General features: G+C 43.4%; 2 protein-coding genes across 3 annotated transcripts in view; both read right to left on the bottom strand.

Moving 5' to 3' along the window:
* Positions 1 to 961: 961 nt before the first annotated feature.
* LOC106580367 (N-acetyllactosaminide beta-1,3-N-acetylglucosaminyltransferase 4) lies at positions 962 to 2717 on the bottom strand. Its single transcript, XM_045703134.1, has one exon. It carries the CDS (start codon positions 2715 to 2717, stop codon positions 1581 to 1583), a length of 1137 nt encoding a protein of 378 aa, XP_045559090.1. The 3' UTR covers positions 962 to 1580.
* Positions 2441 to 15393, bottom strand: part of LOC106580366 (leucine-rich repeat-containing protein 43) — a 27666-nt gene continuing 14713 nt past the window's right edge. The window contains exons 9-13 of one of the 2 annotated variants that reach the window (XM_014161327.2): positions 15298 to 15372; positions 12067 to 12297; positions 7324 to 7429; positions 6340 to 7109; positions 2441 to 2721 (exon numbers count right to left, since the gene is read on the bottom strand). In XM_014161327.2, coding sequence (XP_014016802.1) covers positions 6952 to 7109; positions 7324 to 7429; positions 12067 to 12297; positions 15298 to 15372 — 570 coding nt within the window. In that variant the 3' untranslated portion in view covers positions 2441 to 2721; positions 6340 to 6951. Of the gene's footprint in view, positions 2722 to 6339; positions 7110 to 7323; positions 7430 to 12066; positions 12298 to 14737; positions 14782 to 15297; positions 15373 to 15393 lie in introns of those variants that run through there. The other variant, XM_014161328.2, reaches the window with a different exon arrangement.

The raw sequence follows: 15393 nt of genomic DNA, 5'->3' as shown, positions 1-15393 counted from the left end.
TCCCCATACTGTATTTATTTTTTTATCTTGCTCCTTTGCACCCCAGTATCTCTACTTGCACATTCATCTTCTGCACATCTACCATTCCAGTGTTTAATTGCTATATTGTAATTACTTCGCCACCATGGCCTATTTATTGTCTTAACTTATCTCATTTGCACTCACTGTATATAGACTTTTTGTTTTCTTTTGTTCTACTGTATTATTTACTGTATGTTTTGTTTATTCCATGTGTAACTCTGTGTTATTGTATGTGTCGATTTGCTACGCTTTATCTTGGCCAGGTCGCAGTTGTAAATGAGAACTTGTTCTCAACTAGCCTACCTGGTTAAATAAAGGTGAAATAAATTTTTTTTTACAAAGATTCTATCACATTTTGCATGACTGCTGAAAAACAGGTGCCACCCACAAGGAAGTGGTGAGCTGCACAAATTTACATGCCTCTTCAGATTACAAAGTTGAGAGGCTGTAGTTATCTTCTTTACGATTGGACACACTTTGAAAAAGGTTGCCTTGTCAATCTGTCTGTGTGATAATTGTGTGGTGGAAAGGTATGCAGAGGGACATGGCTGGCTCCTGCTGCCTGGAACTGTTGGAACAGTGAAACCCAACGCTGGTTGACTTTCAGTAAAAAACACCTGACCTCGGCCGAATGGGATAGTGGGATCGTGGTCCAGGTTGAAACCGCTAAACAAACCTAAAGGACTGCATACACTTTATCTCCTCTCTTAAAATCCTTGGATCTTTTTTAAATGGCCTTTACAAGAACATTGCATAATTCAATTATAATTTAAGAGGATACAATATTGTAAAGAGATGGTATAATGCTCATGCATTTTTGTACCTAACTTTTTAAACGTTGAATATCTGTACAAAAATAAATGAAATTTATGGACACATTTTAAAAGTTTGTGTCTCAAAACATTTGCAGGAGCTCACATGAAATTACCCTTCAAACACATTTCATAATACAGTATTTATTTAAATTTTGTTCTCTTATATTTTCTTTACACAAACTACTTCCTCATAAGAAAGTACTGGCTCTGCTATGCAATAAAGTTCATCTGAATAGAAACTGACAAAACCCTGGAAATGACCACATGTTTCAGAAAGCATTATGACGTCACATTTAAATATACATTTACAATCCACAGATTTCAGCTATAGAAGACAAGTTTTAATCACTGCTCCCTCAAACAATTTATTGTGTCTAATAATTCTACACCACAGCTCCCCCTCCCCCCACAGCACACGAGACCTGTTAAGTTTGTTAACCATCAGTACCTCTGTAAACCACTAGACCTGTTTTTAAAGCTTCTGTTCGACCTTTCTAGAACCCAAGAAACATTCTAGAAACGTCCTTGTCATAAGTGTCAAATCTCCGTAGGGATCGTACACCATCTTTGCTGAACTGAATACACAGTAAAGCCAATATGTCAGAATACTTCAAATATTAATATGGAGGAAGGAAAGGAAGCTATTTTTGACCATTTATAAGGATAATTTCTCTATGAAAGGAATGCCTATTTTACAGTAGAGAGACAGACAAGTACAGAAAGATACACACAACACCTGATGCCTCATATCCTTAATCTAAAGCACTTCAGCTTTGTGTCCTGCAGTAGAGACCACATGGTCCACATCTCAGTGGGATTCAGTTTGTGCACCAGCATAATCTCCCTGTAAATGCAGGGGTTGAAGTGTGACACCACCTGATGGAACCCAAAGGTCCTGAAGCCAGAGTGGTGTGTCAGCGTGACATTAATCTTCTGCAGGCACATGCCCACAAAGACATCATCAATGGGGAAGAGGTCAGTGCTGGACACTGCCACTCCCAGGCTCAGCACAGTCTGACGTGACATCAGGTAGCCCCCACCGCCAGCGTATGGAGGATATGGCTTGTTGGGGTACATCTCCTCTGGTATGAAGTACTTCCATTGGTTGAGCCGGATTGGATAGGCTCTTGAAATTATGTCACCAGCGAACAGTTGCTCAGAGGGCTTGTGGCCTTTAACATATTCAACCAGATTGCTGGTGTGAACAAAAACGTCATCGTCCCCTTTGAACACATAGTGGGCCCACTGGCACTCCAAGGTGAACCAGTTCAGGAAGTGGACCTCCTTCAGGGTCAGGTTGAAAAAACTGTCCTCAAAATCCCACTGCAGGATGTCCCCAAACTGCCTGCTCTCCCACTCCAGTAGCTGCTGCAGCAGGAATCCCTGTATTCTGTCTAACGATTTACCTACTAAGAACAACAGTTTCACCCTTTTACCCTGAACATATCCCCTCTTCCCCCAAGTGCTCCGGAGCGCAATCCTGCGATCCACCTGGATGGCTGTGGACTTTATGGCCAGCAGGAGAAAAAGGTCATTCTCACAGGGTGTTGGAGACAGCAGGCGGGGGAATGTCCTGCAGTGTTTGTACATGAGGAAGTTACGGTGGGGAGGTGGGACAGAGGACGGAATATTCTGCATGCTGTCATTGAGGGAGCACTTGAAAACATCCACAGTGGGCTGTGCCAGCGGTGGTGTGGTGGAGGCAAAGGTGTTCCAATGCCAATCTGTGTGGTCCTTACGCCCCACTCTGAGCTCTCCCCTATATGGTAGTGAGACATTGACGTCAATCGTCATAAAGATAACACCAATCAATGACACCAACGCAGTCCCAATGACAATGGACCATCTACTGAGGCGTAGGTTTCTGAAGAGGATCCTCATGGTTCTGAAAAGAATTGCAAGCACAATACGTTTTAGCAACAAGGAGACCGAATTGGCACTGGTAGCATATGGGCAATTCCACTGTAATAGAGTGACATTTTAAAATGTATGACAAACAAATGATTGCAAAGTTAAGCAAACCATACAGCTCTATGCACAAGGACTACTTTTAACAATTTCCACTGAAAACTTTACAAAAACACCTTTTCTTGAAGAACAGTGCAGATGCAAAGTTTGGTAACAGAATTACTGTTTGTGCCGTCATTCAGTATGTACTGTATCTACCGGTATATGTAGTAGGCCTACAATAGACTACAAACGGCAAACTTATATTGTCATACCAAAAGTATGCAGGCCACACATAATTGTGCCTCTGCGGTAGCCTGGTCCCAGATACAGTATGTTTGTGCTATCATGTCAGCTGTTTGCCATGACAAGGAGTGGCATGATGGCACAAACAGACTGGCACCCAGTCTACCTCTGGGGCTTTCTCCACCACAGAATAATACACCATGTTTGTGGAATGACGCAGAAAAATTAATCCATGCTTTTGTTACTTCTAGGCTGGACTACTGCAATGCTCTACTTTCCGGCTACCCGGATAAAGCACTAAATAAACTTCAGTTAGTGCTAAATACGGCTGCTAGAATCCTGACTAGAACCAAAAAATTTGATCATATTACTCCAGTGCTAGCCTCCCTACACTGGCTTCCTGTTAAGGCAAGGGCCGATTTCAAGGTTTTACTGCTAACCTACAAAGCATTACATGGGCTTGCTCCTACCTATCTTTGCGATTTGGTCCTGCCGTACATACCTACACGTACGCTACGGTCACAAGACGCAGGCCTCCTAATTGTCCCTAGAATTTCGAAGCAAATGGCTGGAGGTAGGGCTTTCTCCTATAGAGCTCCATTTTTATGGAATGGTCTGCCTACCAATGTGAGAGACGCAGACTCAGTCTCAACCTTTAAGTCTTTACTGAAGACTTATCTCTTCAGTAGGTCCTATGATTAAGTATAGTCTGGCCCAGGAGTGTGAAGGTGAACGGAAAGGCTGGAGCAACGAACCGCCCTTGCTGTCTCTGCCTTGCCGGTTCCCCTCTTTCCACTGGGATTCTCTGCTTCTAACCCTTTTACAGGGGCTGAGTCACTGGCTTACTGGTGTTCTTCCATGCCGTCCATGGGAGGGGTGCGTCACTTGAGTGGGTTGAGTCACTGACATGGTCTTCCTGTCTGGGTTGGCGCCCCCCCTTGGGTTGTGCCATGGCGGAGATCGTTGTGGGCTATACTCGGCCTTGTCTTAGGACGGTAAGTTGGTGGTTGGAGACATCCCTCTAGTGGTGTGGGGGCTGTGCTTTGGCAAAGTGGGTGGGGTTATATCCTGCCTGTTTGGCCCTGTCCGGGGGTATCATCGGATGGGGCCACAGTGTCTTCTGATCCCTCCTGTCTCAGCCTCCAGTATTTATGCTGCAGTAGTTTATGTGTCGGGGGGCTAGGGTCAGACTGTTACATCTGGAGCATTTCTCTTGTCTTATCCGGTGTCCTGTGTGAATTTAAATATGCTCTCTCTAATTCTCTCTTTCTCTCTTTCTGTCTTTCTCTCGGAGGACCTGAGCCCTAGGACCATGCCTCAGGACTACCTGGTATGATGACTCCTTGCTGTCCCCAGTCCACCTGGCCGTGCTGCTGCTCCAGTTTCAACTGTTCTGCCTGCGGCTATGGAACCCTGACCTGTTCACCGGACGTGCTTGTTGCACCCTCGACAACTACTATGATTATTATTATTTGACCATGCTGGTCATTTATGAACATTTTAACATTTTAACATCTTGACCATGTTCTGTTATAATATCCACCCTGCACAGCCAGAAGAGGACTGGCCACCCCTCATAGCCTGGTTCCTCTCTAGGTTTCTTCCTAGGTTTTTGGCCTTTCTAGGGAGTTTTTCCTAGCCACCGTGCTTCTTTCACATGCTTTGCTTGCTGTTTGGGGTTTTAGGCTGGGTTTCTGTACAGCACTTTGAGATATCAGCTGATGTACGAAGGGCTATATAAAAATAAATTTGATTTGATTTGAATATGTAGTGCTGCAAGGTGGTAATTACCAGTTGTGATGTCGGAAATACCAGTTGGATGCTAATTGACCACAAGCTGTGTCAACCATAAACTACAATTACAGCTATTATGCTTGTAAACAAATCATAGTGTTCAAAAGCCATATTCTTAAATTGTTTTTTATAAATAATGTTTTGTTTTTTAATTTAACTGCCAAAAATGCTGTTATCAAGGTCATTTTCTTAGTGGGTGATGTCAGAGGTCAGATTGTGGGTAAAGTTAGATGATAGAAGAGTTTCCCACTTGGTTATGAATGCAACATTGGACCTAGGCTATGCTTAACAAGTGGGTGTCTAGACAGGTAAATTAGGGGCTCTATTCAATCCGCATCATAGAAGTTCAGCTTTACATCGTAATTGAAATTTAAAGGCAATGTTCCCGCTTTAGCAGAGACTGCATTTGTTAAAAGCTGCATATGTCGGCCCTATTCTATCTTATTGCAACACAATCTCACACTCAATTCGTGCAAATATCTACAAAAAGTATTTCAGCAGATTTTGTGCGTTTTTGCGCGGCTTAGCACCATTATACCCAAGTATTAAGCAAAAACAAGCATAGAAAACAGCATTGGCATTAATAAAACATGGTTGATTAACAATATTGGGTTGTTAACACGTTTGTTTTATGTGGGACACATAAAAAGGCAGCGTAAAAGAACATTTCCCAAAATGCATCGCTCTAATAACTTTAAAAAGATTGCTTAGATGTTTGCCCCCCAAAACAGTATTTTCCTATAAATGAAGTAACACAAAAGTGTGTCTTTTCCTACGAATTAAGTCGCACAACAAATGTGTGTATTTTCACACAGAAATGCAGAAAATCGGCTGAAATACTTTTTGTACATATTTGTACTAATTGAATGTGAGATTGTGTTGCTTATTTCGTAAAGCAATAACAGGGTGCTTGAACGAAGCCAACAAGCAATTCCCATCAGTGGAGAGGACTGCTCATAATAATAGCTGGAATGGAGCAAATGGAATGGTATTGGAAACCATTCCACCAATTCCGCTCCAGCCATTACCACGAGCCCGTCCTCCCCAATTAAGGTGCCACCAACCTCCTGTGATTCCCATAGGCCTATACAAAAGGAAACAGGGTCCAACACTCACTTGATTTAGTTACAATTTAAGTTTTGTTTAATTCAGATTTTCTTTTAAGAGCAAGATGTCTTGTGTGTTTTATAAACAGAAACTGAAAAACCTCAATAATGTTCCAGCACTCAGGTGTAGCCTAAAGAACCTTATGATAATAGTTGATAATAGTTTAGGCTACACCACAAAACTATTTGTCAATGATATACTAGTTACACTAGTTATTTTATACTAGACTGTATTTACTTATTATAAAACAAGGAAATACAATATAATGCGTGATTGATTAACAATTGATAATTGATCCTATCAAGCCCAAGATATTTGGTTTATTTTTTTCATCTTTTATGCGCCTATTCAAACATTTTTATTTTTAGCCATTAAAAAAAGAGTTTCAATAAAACACTAATTCACTTACTTGATATTAAAAACAAAGACGAAGAGACCATCAAAATAGTTGTAGCCTACTTAGGACGTGAGTTTCAGGGGGGAACTGAAGTGCTGTTCCATATTTACCACCATACAATCCTTAGCGGGAAGGATGCACAATCAATGTGCGCACCTGTTGCTGAAATACTTCGTTTATAATTTGCTTGATCCAGTTATAATTCTTTACAAATACTACTATACCCGCGTTTTTAAGAAGTTATGCTATTTGTCTTGAAAAATCGTTGCGAATTGACTACTAAATTCAAGTTACCTCACTGCCCTGAAGGGAAGTTGCATTACATGTATTGTCACCAATTGATCCTATAACCTTGAAGGGCGTGCCTTGCGCTTTGTCATTTGGATATTCTTCATTCCTTGTGACTTTTGTAGACTATGTCCAGTTCCTGCTATGAGATCCATGCACTTTTGAAAATGGAATTTCCCAATATTTTGATATAGCTACTACGAACATGAGGTACAAAAAGGGTGCATTGTATTATCATACATTTGACCAATTTGAGTTCGTAATTGGTTTTAATCCCCAAATTTGTCATGACAACTTTTTGTTTTTCTTCATAAAAATAGCTGGGCTGATGGCTCATCATGGGTGAACCAGGTGATGAGCTTCTGAGGCTGAATGCCATTTATCCAGATGCACAGTGAACTCCACAGTCATTGACTCGAACTGGTTTGGACTGGGAGCAGAGTTGTCGTCCATGCAGAAATCTGCCTCGCTTTCCTTCCATCCTTTTCCGTTACCTATAAGTATGAAGGGAAATATTTAATCTTATGAACAATTTATTTAGTACCATTTTACGTGGAATTGTAATTTTTTCCCCCGTACATTGTGTCCCTTGCACAAATATATTATTCTCTAGAAACTAGCAAGGCTAAGGTATTCTATTTTTCATCCAGGTAAAACTGTCCTAAGAACTGATCAACGCCTACACAGTTGCTATGTATTTTTTCTCACTTTTAGAGGGTGGAGCAACATTCTTCTGCCCCCCTGCACTGTCAGCACTTGATTTAGTTTTCTTGTCCTCCTTCTTCTTGTCATGTTTGGCTTTCTTACTTGGGTCCTGCAGAAAATTACAAAGCATGTCATACATGTACAGTGCATTCGGAAAGTATTCAGACCTCTTGACTTTTCCACATTTTGTTACGCTACATCCTTATTCTAAAATGGATTTAAGAGTTTTTTTTCTTCATCAATCTACACAAAATACCCCATAATGACAAAGCAAAAACAGGTGTTTAGAAATGTTTGCAAATGTATAAAAAATGTACTGAAATATGACATTTACATAAGTATTCAGACCCTTTACTCAGTACTTTGTTGAAGCACCTTTGGCAGCGATTACAGCTTTGAGTCTTCTTGGGTATGATGCTACAAGCTTGGCGCCTATATTTGGGGAGTTTTTCCCATTCTTATTTGCAGATCCTCTCAAGCTCTGTCAGGTTGGATGGGGAGCGTTGCTGCACAGCTATTTTCAGGTCTCTCCAGAGATGTTCAATCGGGTTCAAGACCGGGCTCTGGCTGGGCCACTCAAGGACATTCAGAGATTTGTCCCAAAGCCACTCCTGCGTTGTCTTGGCTGTGTGTTTAGGGTTGTAGTCCTTTTGGAAGGTGAACCTGCACTCCGGAGCAGGTTTTCATCATGGATCTCTATGTACTTTATTCCATTCATCTTTCCCTCAATCCTGACTAGTCTCCCGGTCCCTGCCGCTGAAAAACATCCCCACAGCATGATGCTACCACCACCATGCTTCACCGTAGGGATGGTTTTGGCTAGGTGATGAGCGGTGCCTGGTTTCCTCCAGACGTGATGCTTGACATTCAGGCCAAAGAGTTCAATCTTGGCTTCATCAGACCAGAGAATCGTGTTTCTCATGGTCTACGAGTCCTTTAGGTGCCTTTTGGCAAACTCCAAGCGGGCTATCGTGTGCCTTTTACTGAGGAGTGGCTTCCGTCTGGCCATTCTACCATAAAGGCCTGATTGGTGGAGTGCTGCAGAGATGGTTGTCCTTCTGGAAGGTTCTCCCATCTCCACAGAGGAACTCTGGAGTTCTGTAAGAGTGAGCATCGGTTCTTGGTCACCTCCCTGACCAAGGCCCCTCTCCCCCGATTGCTCAGTTTGGCCGGGCGGCCAGCTCTAGGAGTCTTGTTGGTTCCAAACCTCTTCCATTTAAGAATGATGGAGGCCACTGTGATCTTGGTGACCTTCAATGCTGCAGACATTTTTTTGGTACCCTTCCCTAGATCTGTGCCTCGACACAATCCTGTCTCAGAACTCTACAGACAATTCCTTCGACCTCATTGCATGGGTTTTGCTCTGACATGCACTGCCAACTGTGGGTTGACAGTGTATGTCAACCCACAGTTGCGACCAAACTGTGCTCAGTTTGGTCGGAAGGCCAGCTCTATGCAGAGTCTGGGTAGTTCCATATCTTTTCAATTTTCTAATGAAGGAGACCACTGTGTTCTTGGAAACTTTCAACACTCTAGAAATTGTTTTATACCCTTCCCCAGATATATAACCACAAGTCTATCTCGGCGCTCTTTGAACAGTTCCTTGGACTTCATGGTTTCGGCTCTGACATGCACTGTGAACTGTGGGACCTTATATAGACAGGTGTGTGCCTTTCCAAATCATGTCCAATCAATTGAATTTACCACAGGTGGACTCCAATCAAGTTGTAGAAACATCTCAAGGATGATCAATGGAAACAGGATGCACCTGAGCTCAATTTTGTGTCTCATAGCAAAGGGTCTGAATACTTATGTAAATAAAGGTATTTCTGTTCTTCATACATTTGCACAAATTTCTAAATACCTGTTTTTGCTTTTGTAACCGATGTGAAATGGCTAGTTAGTTAGCGGTGGTGCGCGCTAATAGCGTTTCAATCGGTGACGTCACTCGCTCTGAGACCTGAATTGGTTGTTCCCCTCGCGTTGCAGAAGCCGCGGCTTTTGTGGCGCGATGGGTAACGATGATTCGTGGGTGTCAGTTGTTGATGTGTGCAAGGGTCCCTGGTTCGAGCCCAGGTTGGGGCGAAGAGAGGGACGGGACCTACACTGTTACATTGATGCTGTTGACCCGGATCATTGGTTGCTGCGGAAAAGGAGGAGGTCAAAAGGGGGGTGAGTGTAACCGATGTGAAATGGCTAGTTAGTTAGCGGTGGTGCGCGCTAATAGCGTTTCAATCGGTGACGTCACTCGCTCTGAGACCTGAAGTGGTTGTTCCCCTTGCGTTGCAGAAGCCGTGGCTTTTGTGGCGCGATGGGTAACGATGCTTCGTGGGTGTCAGTTGTTGATGTGTGCAAGGGTCCCTGGTTTGAGCCCAGGTTGGGGCGAAGAGAGGGACGGAACCTACACTGTTACACTTTGTCATTATGGGGTATTGAGTGTAGGGGGGAAAAAAGATGTAATCCATTTTAGAATATGGCTGTAACGTAACAAAATGTGGAAAAGGTGAAGGGGTCTGAATACTTTCCGAATGCACTGTATAGGCCTATCTCTATTGACTAGAAGAGATTCATGACTCTTTATTTGCCTTGACCACAATTGTTTATTTCTGTCAAGGTCTCTTATGGATCATTTACAAATGACAATGGGCAATTTCATGGTTCATTCCATGGTTTGTTTCTTTTTAATACAGACTCAGATTTTTCACTTTAAAATGTATACCAAATCAAAACCATTGATTTCAAAGTTTAACAAACCATAGAATTCTGTGTACAAGGTTTACTTTTAATAATTTCCACAGAAAATGTCACAAAAATATACTGCTCAAAAAAATTAAGGGAACACTTAAACAACACATCCTAGATCTGAATGAAAGAAATAATCTTATTAAATACTTTTTTCTTTACATAGTTGAATGTGCTGACAACAAAATAACACAAAAATAATCAATGGAAATCCAATTTATCAACCCATGGAGGTCTGGATTTGGAGTCACACTCAAAATTAAAGTGGAAAACCACACTACAGGCTGATCCAACTTTGATGTAATGTCCTTAAAACAAGTCAAAATGAGGCTCAGTAGTGTGTGTGGCCTCCACGTGCCTGTATGACCTCCCTACAACGCCTGGGCATGCTCCTGATGAGGTGGCGGATGGTCTCCTGAGGGATCTCCTCCCAGATCTGGACTAAAGCATCCGCCAACTCCTGGACAGTCTGTGGTGCAACGTGGCGTTGGTGGATGGAGCAAGACATGATGTCCGAGATGTGCTCAATTGGATTCAGGTCTGGGGAACGGGCGGGCCAGTCCGTAGCATCAATGCCTTCCTCTTGCAGGAACTGCTGACACACTCCAGCCACATGAGGTCTAGCATTGTCTTGCATTAGGAGGAACCCAGGGCCAACCGCACCAGCATATGGTCTCACAAGGGGTCTGAGGATCTCATCTCGGTACCTAATGGCAGTCAGGCTACCTCTGGCGAGCACATGGAGTGCTGTTCGGCCCCCCAAAGAAATGTCAGCCCACACCATGACTGACCCACCGCCAAACCGGTCATGCTGGAGGATGTTGCAGGCAGCAGAACGTTCTCCACGGCGTCTCCAGACTCTGTCACGTCTGTCACATGTGCTCAGTGTGAACCTGCTTTCATCTGTGAAGAGCATAGGGCGCCAGTGGCGAATTTGCCAATCTTGGTGTTCTCTGGCAAATGCCAAACGTCCTGCACGGTGTTGGGCTGTAAGCACAACCCCCACCTGTGGACGTCGGGCCCTCATACCACCCTCATGGAGTCTGTTTCTGACCGTTTGAGCAGACACATGCACATTTGTGGCCTGCTGGAGGTCATTTTGCAGGGCTCTGGCAGTGCTTCTCCTGCTCCTCCTTGCACAAAGGCGGAGGTAGCGGTCCTGCTGCTGGGTTGTTGCCCTCCTACGGCCTCCTCCACGTCTCCTGATGTACTGGCCTGTCTCCTGGTAGCGCCTCCATGCTCTGGACACTACGCTGACAGACACAGCAAACCTTCTTGCCACAGCTCGCATTGATGTGCCATCCTGGATGAGCTGCACTACCTGATCCACTTGTGTGGGTTGTAGACTCCGTCTCATGCTACCACTAGAGTGAAAGCACCGCCAGCATTCAAAAGTGACCAAAACATCAGCCAGGAAGCATAGGAACTGAGAAGTTGTCTGTGGTCCCCACCTGCAGAACCACTCCTTTATTGGGGGTGTCTTGCTAATTGCCTATAATTTCCACCTGTTGTCTATTCCATTTGCACAACAGCATGTGACATTTATTGTCAATCAGTGTTGCTTCCTAAGTGGACAGTTTGATTTCACAGAAGTGTGATTGACTTGGAGTTACATTGTGTTGTTTAAGTGTTCCCTTTATTTTTTTGAGCAGTGTACATTTACAGGAAGAACTCTGCAGATACAATGTTTGGTAACAGAATAAAACTGAAGTAGATTTTATCATAATTCTGTTACCATACTTTGCATCTGCATAGTTTTTCCAGTAGACCTACATGTTTCATTTATTTACTGTGTAAATTCTTCAAAGTAGTCACTGTTCTATGGTTTTTGTTTAAAGTGAAAAATAAGTCTCAGCATAATTCCAGTACTGTGGAATTGCCCCAATACTTTAATATAGATCATGTAGAGCAAGGGGGCTCTGGTGTCAACTTTGGCACATATTTTCACTTTGATAGTTGTACTTTGCTTGCAGAGAAAGAGGAGAGTCACAAGCTACAGAGTACCTTATCTCGGGGTGGCATGGCCCTGGTGCTTTGCTCTGTGAGCAGCACCCCAAGGTTGCACAGGGCATCAACTCTCTGATCACCAGACACCAGGTCCTGTAGTGGCACATGGATCGAGCCCAGGGTTCTTCTGATGGGAGTGTCCTGGACCAGGTCCATTATTGAGTCTTTCTTCTTCTTCTTGTCTTTTGATTTTTGGTTGGAACAAGTGTTGCTTGGTGGTCGCGCACACTGTCCAATAGACAAAACAATACTTATTTTGTGCTAGTCGAATCTGTCACCATAAATGCGTTCATAAAAGGTTTCCATTAGACATATCATGTGTTGGATTACTACATACTGTAAAAAGGCAGAGAAAATCGTCTGATGACTGAAATGGTAGCTTACGTTGTTACAAATATAGATATTTGTAACAACAGATATAGCCCGTTACAGATATAGCCCATGGTTCACTCCAGACCTGACTGCCCTTGACCAGCACAAAAACATCCTGTGGCGTACGGCATTAGCATCAAATAGCTCCCACAATATGCACATTTTCAGGGAAGTTAGGAACCAATATACACAGGCAGTTAGGAAAGCAAAGGCTAGCTTTATCAAACAGAAATTTGCATCCTGCAGCACAAACTCCAAAAAGTTCTGGGACACTGTAAAGTCCATGGAGAATAAGAGCACGTCCTCCCAGCTGCCCACTGCATTGAGGCTAGGAAACACTGTCACCACCGATAAATCCACAATAATTGAGAATTTCAATAAGCATTTTTCTACAGCTGGCCATGCTTTCCACCTGGCTACCCCTACCCTGGTCAACAGCCCTGCACCCCCCACAGCAACTTGCCCAAGCCTCCCCATTTCTTCTTAACCCAAATCCAGATAGCTGATGTTCTGAAAGAGCTGCAAAATCTGGACTCCTACAAATCAGCAGGGCTAGACAATCTGGACCCTCTCTTTCTAAAATGATCAGCCGAAATTGTTGCAACCCTTATTACTAGGCTGTTCAACCTCTCTTTCGTATCGTCTGAGATCCCCAAAGATTGGAAAGCTGCCGCTGTCATCCCCCTCTTCAAAGGGGGGAGACACTCTAGACCCAAACTGCTATAGACCTATATCTATCCTACCCTGCCTTTCTAAGGTCTTCGAAGCCAAGTTAACAAACAGATCACCGACCATTTCGAATCCCACAGAACTTCTCCGCTATGCAATCTGGTTTCCGAGCTGGTCATGGGTGCACCTCAGCCACGCTCAAGGTCCTAAACGACATCATAACCGCCATTGATAAGAGACATTACTGTGCAGCCGTCTTCATCGACCTTGCCAAGGCTTTCGACTCTGTCAATCACCACATTCTTATCGGCAGACTCGACAGCCTTGGTTTCTCAAATGATTGCCTCGCCTGGTTTACCAACTACTTCTCTGATAGAGTTCAGTGTGTCAAATCGGAGGGCCTGTTGTCCGGACCTCTGGCAGTCTCTATGGGGGTGCCACAGGGTTCAATTCTCGGGCCGACTCTCTTCTCTGTATACATCAATGATGTTGCTCTTGCTGCTGGTGATTCTCTGATCCACCTCTACGCAGACGACACCATTCTGTATACTTCTGGCCCTTCTTTGGACACTGTGTTAACAAACCTCCAGACGAGCTTCAATGCCATACAACACTCCTTTCGTGGCCTCCAACTGCTCTTAAATGCAAGTAAAACTAAATGCATGCTCTTCAACCGATCGCTGCCCGCACCTGCCCGCCCATCCAGCATCACTACTCTGGACGGCTCCAACTTAGAATATGTGGATAACTACAAATACCTAGGTGTCTGGTTAGACTGTAAACTCTCCTTCCAGACTCACATTAAGCATCTCCAATCCAAAATTAAACATAGAATCAGCTTCCTATTTAGCAACAAACCATCCTTCACTCACGCTGGCAAACATACCCTCGTAAAACTGACTATCTTGCCGATCCTTGATTTCGGCGATGGCATTTACAAAATAGCCTCCAACACTCTACTCAGCAAATTGGATGCAGTCTATCACAGTGCCATCCGTTTTGTCACCAAAGCCCCATATACTTCCCACCACTGCGACCTGTATGCTCTCGTTGGCTGGCCCTCGCTTCATACTCGTCGCCAAACCCACTGGCTACAGGTCATCTATAAGTCTTTGCTAGGTAAAGCCCCGCCTTATCTCAGCTCACTGGTCACCATAGCAACACCCACCCGTAGCACGCGCTCCAGCAGGTATATTTCACTGGTCACTGCTGCCAGTGACTGGAACGAATTGCAAAAATCACTGAAGCTGGAGACCCATATCTCCCTCACTAACTTTAAGCACCAGTTGTCAGAGCAGCTCACAGATCACTGCACCTGTACATAGCCCATCTGTAAATAGCCCATCCAACTACCTCATCCACATAGTTATTTATTTTTTTGCTCCTTTGCTCCCCAGTATTTCTACTTGCACATTCATCTTCTGCACATCTATCACTCCAATGTTTAATATCTAAATTGTAATTATTTCGCCACTATGGCCTATTTATTGCCTTACCTCCCTTATCTTACCTCATTTGCACACACTGTATATAAACTTTTTTCTATTGTGTTATTGACTGTATGTTTGTTTATTCCATGTGTAACTCTGTGTTGTTGTTCGTGTCGCACTGCTTTGCTTTATCTTGGCCAGGTCGCAGTTGTAAATGACAACTTGTTCTCAACTAGTCTACCTGGTGAAATAAAGGTGAAATAAAAAATTAATTAAAAAAAAACAAACAAAATGGACTTACTGGACGTAATCTCGTCAGATTAATGGTTATGCTTTTTTAATAGTGTATCTGAAAGTTTTTTTCACACTACCATGGCTTGTAAGTGATTGTAACCATTTCAAAAATGTGATGTACTGTAACTTGACCAGTTTGAGTGTCATGGAAGTGAATTTCCCTCCCCCATTGTGTTAACCACAAACATGCAAAAGCCACATAAAGTATATGAGGAAGCAATGACCTTCTACATGACTATGCTGAAAAACAGGTTATGGCATGTGATACTGTGCCACTAACAAGGAAAAGGTTTATCAGCTGTTAAGTGAAACTATTAACCTCTCTGAAAAAATGACATTGTTGAGAGCTTTTCCATCACCAGACTATAAGGACTGTTAAATTGTATAAGCTCGTTTACCCAGAAGTAAAATTCTGGTGAAGGTTTGTCACTTCCATGAGAGATTACAAATTGTGTAACATCACCTCTTTCCCCCCTTTCTTTTCTGTTGTAGATTTGGTTATTGGCTGTTCTCCTGAAGGGGCAGGCCATGAGAGGACCTAAAAAAAAAGCCAAATAAT

This window comes from Salmo salar, chromosome ssa20, assembly GCF_905237065.1.
Source record: "Salmo salar chromosome ssa20, Ssal_v3.1, whole genome shotgun sequence".
Lineage (NCBI taxonomy): Eukaryota > Metazoa > Chordata > Actinopteri > Salmoniformes > Salmonidae > Salmo > Salmo salar.
Note: the sequence above shows the minus strand (reverse complement) of the source record. Positions and strands in the feature narration are given on the sequence as shown.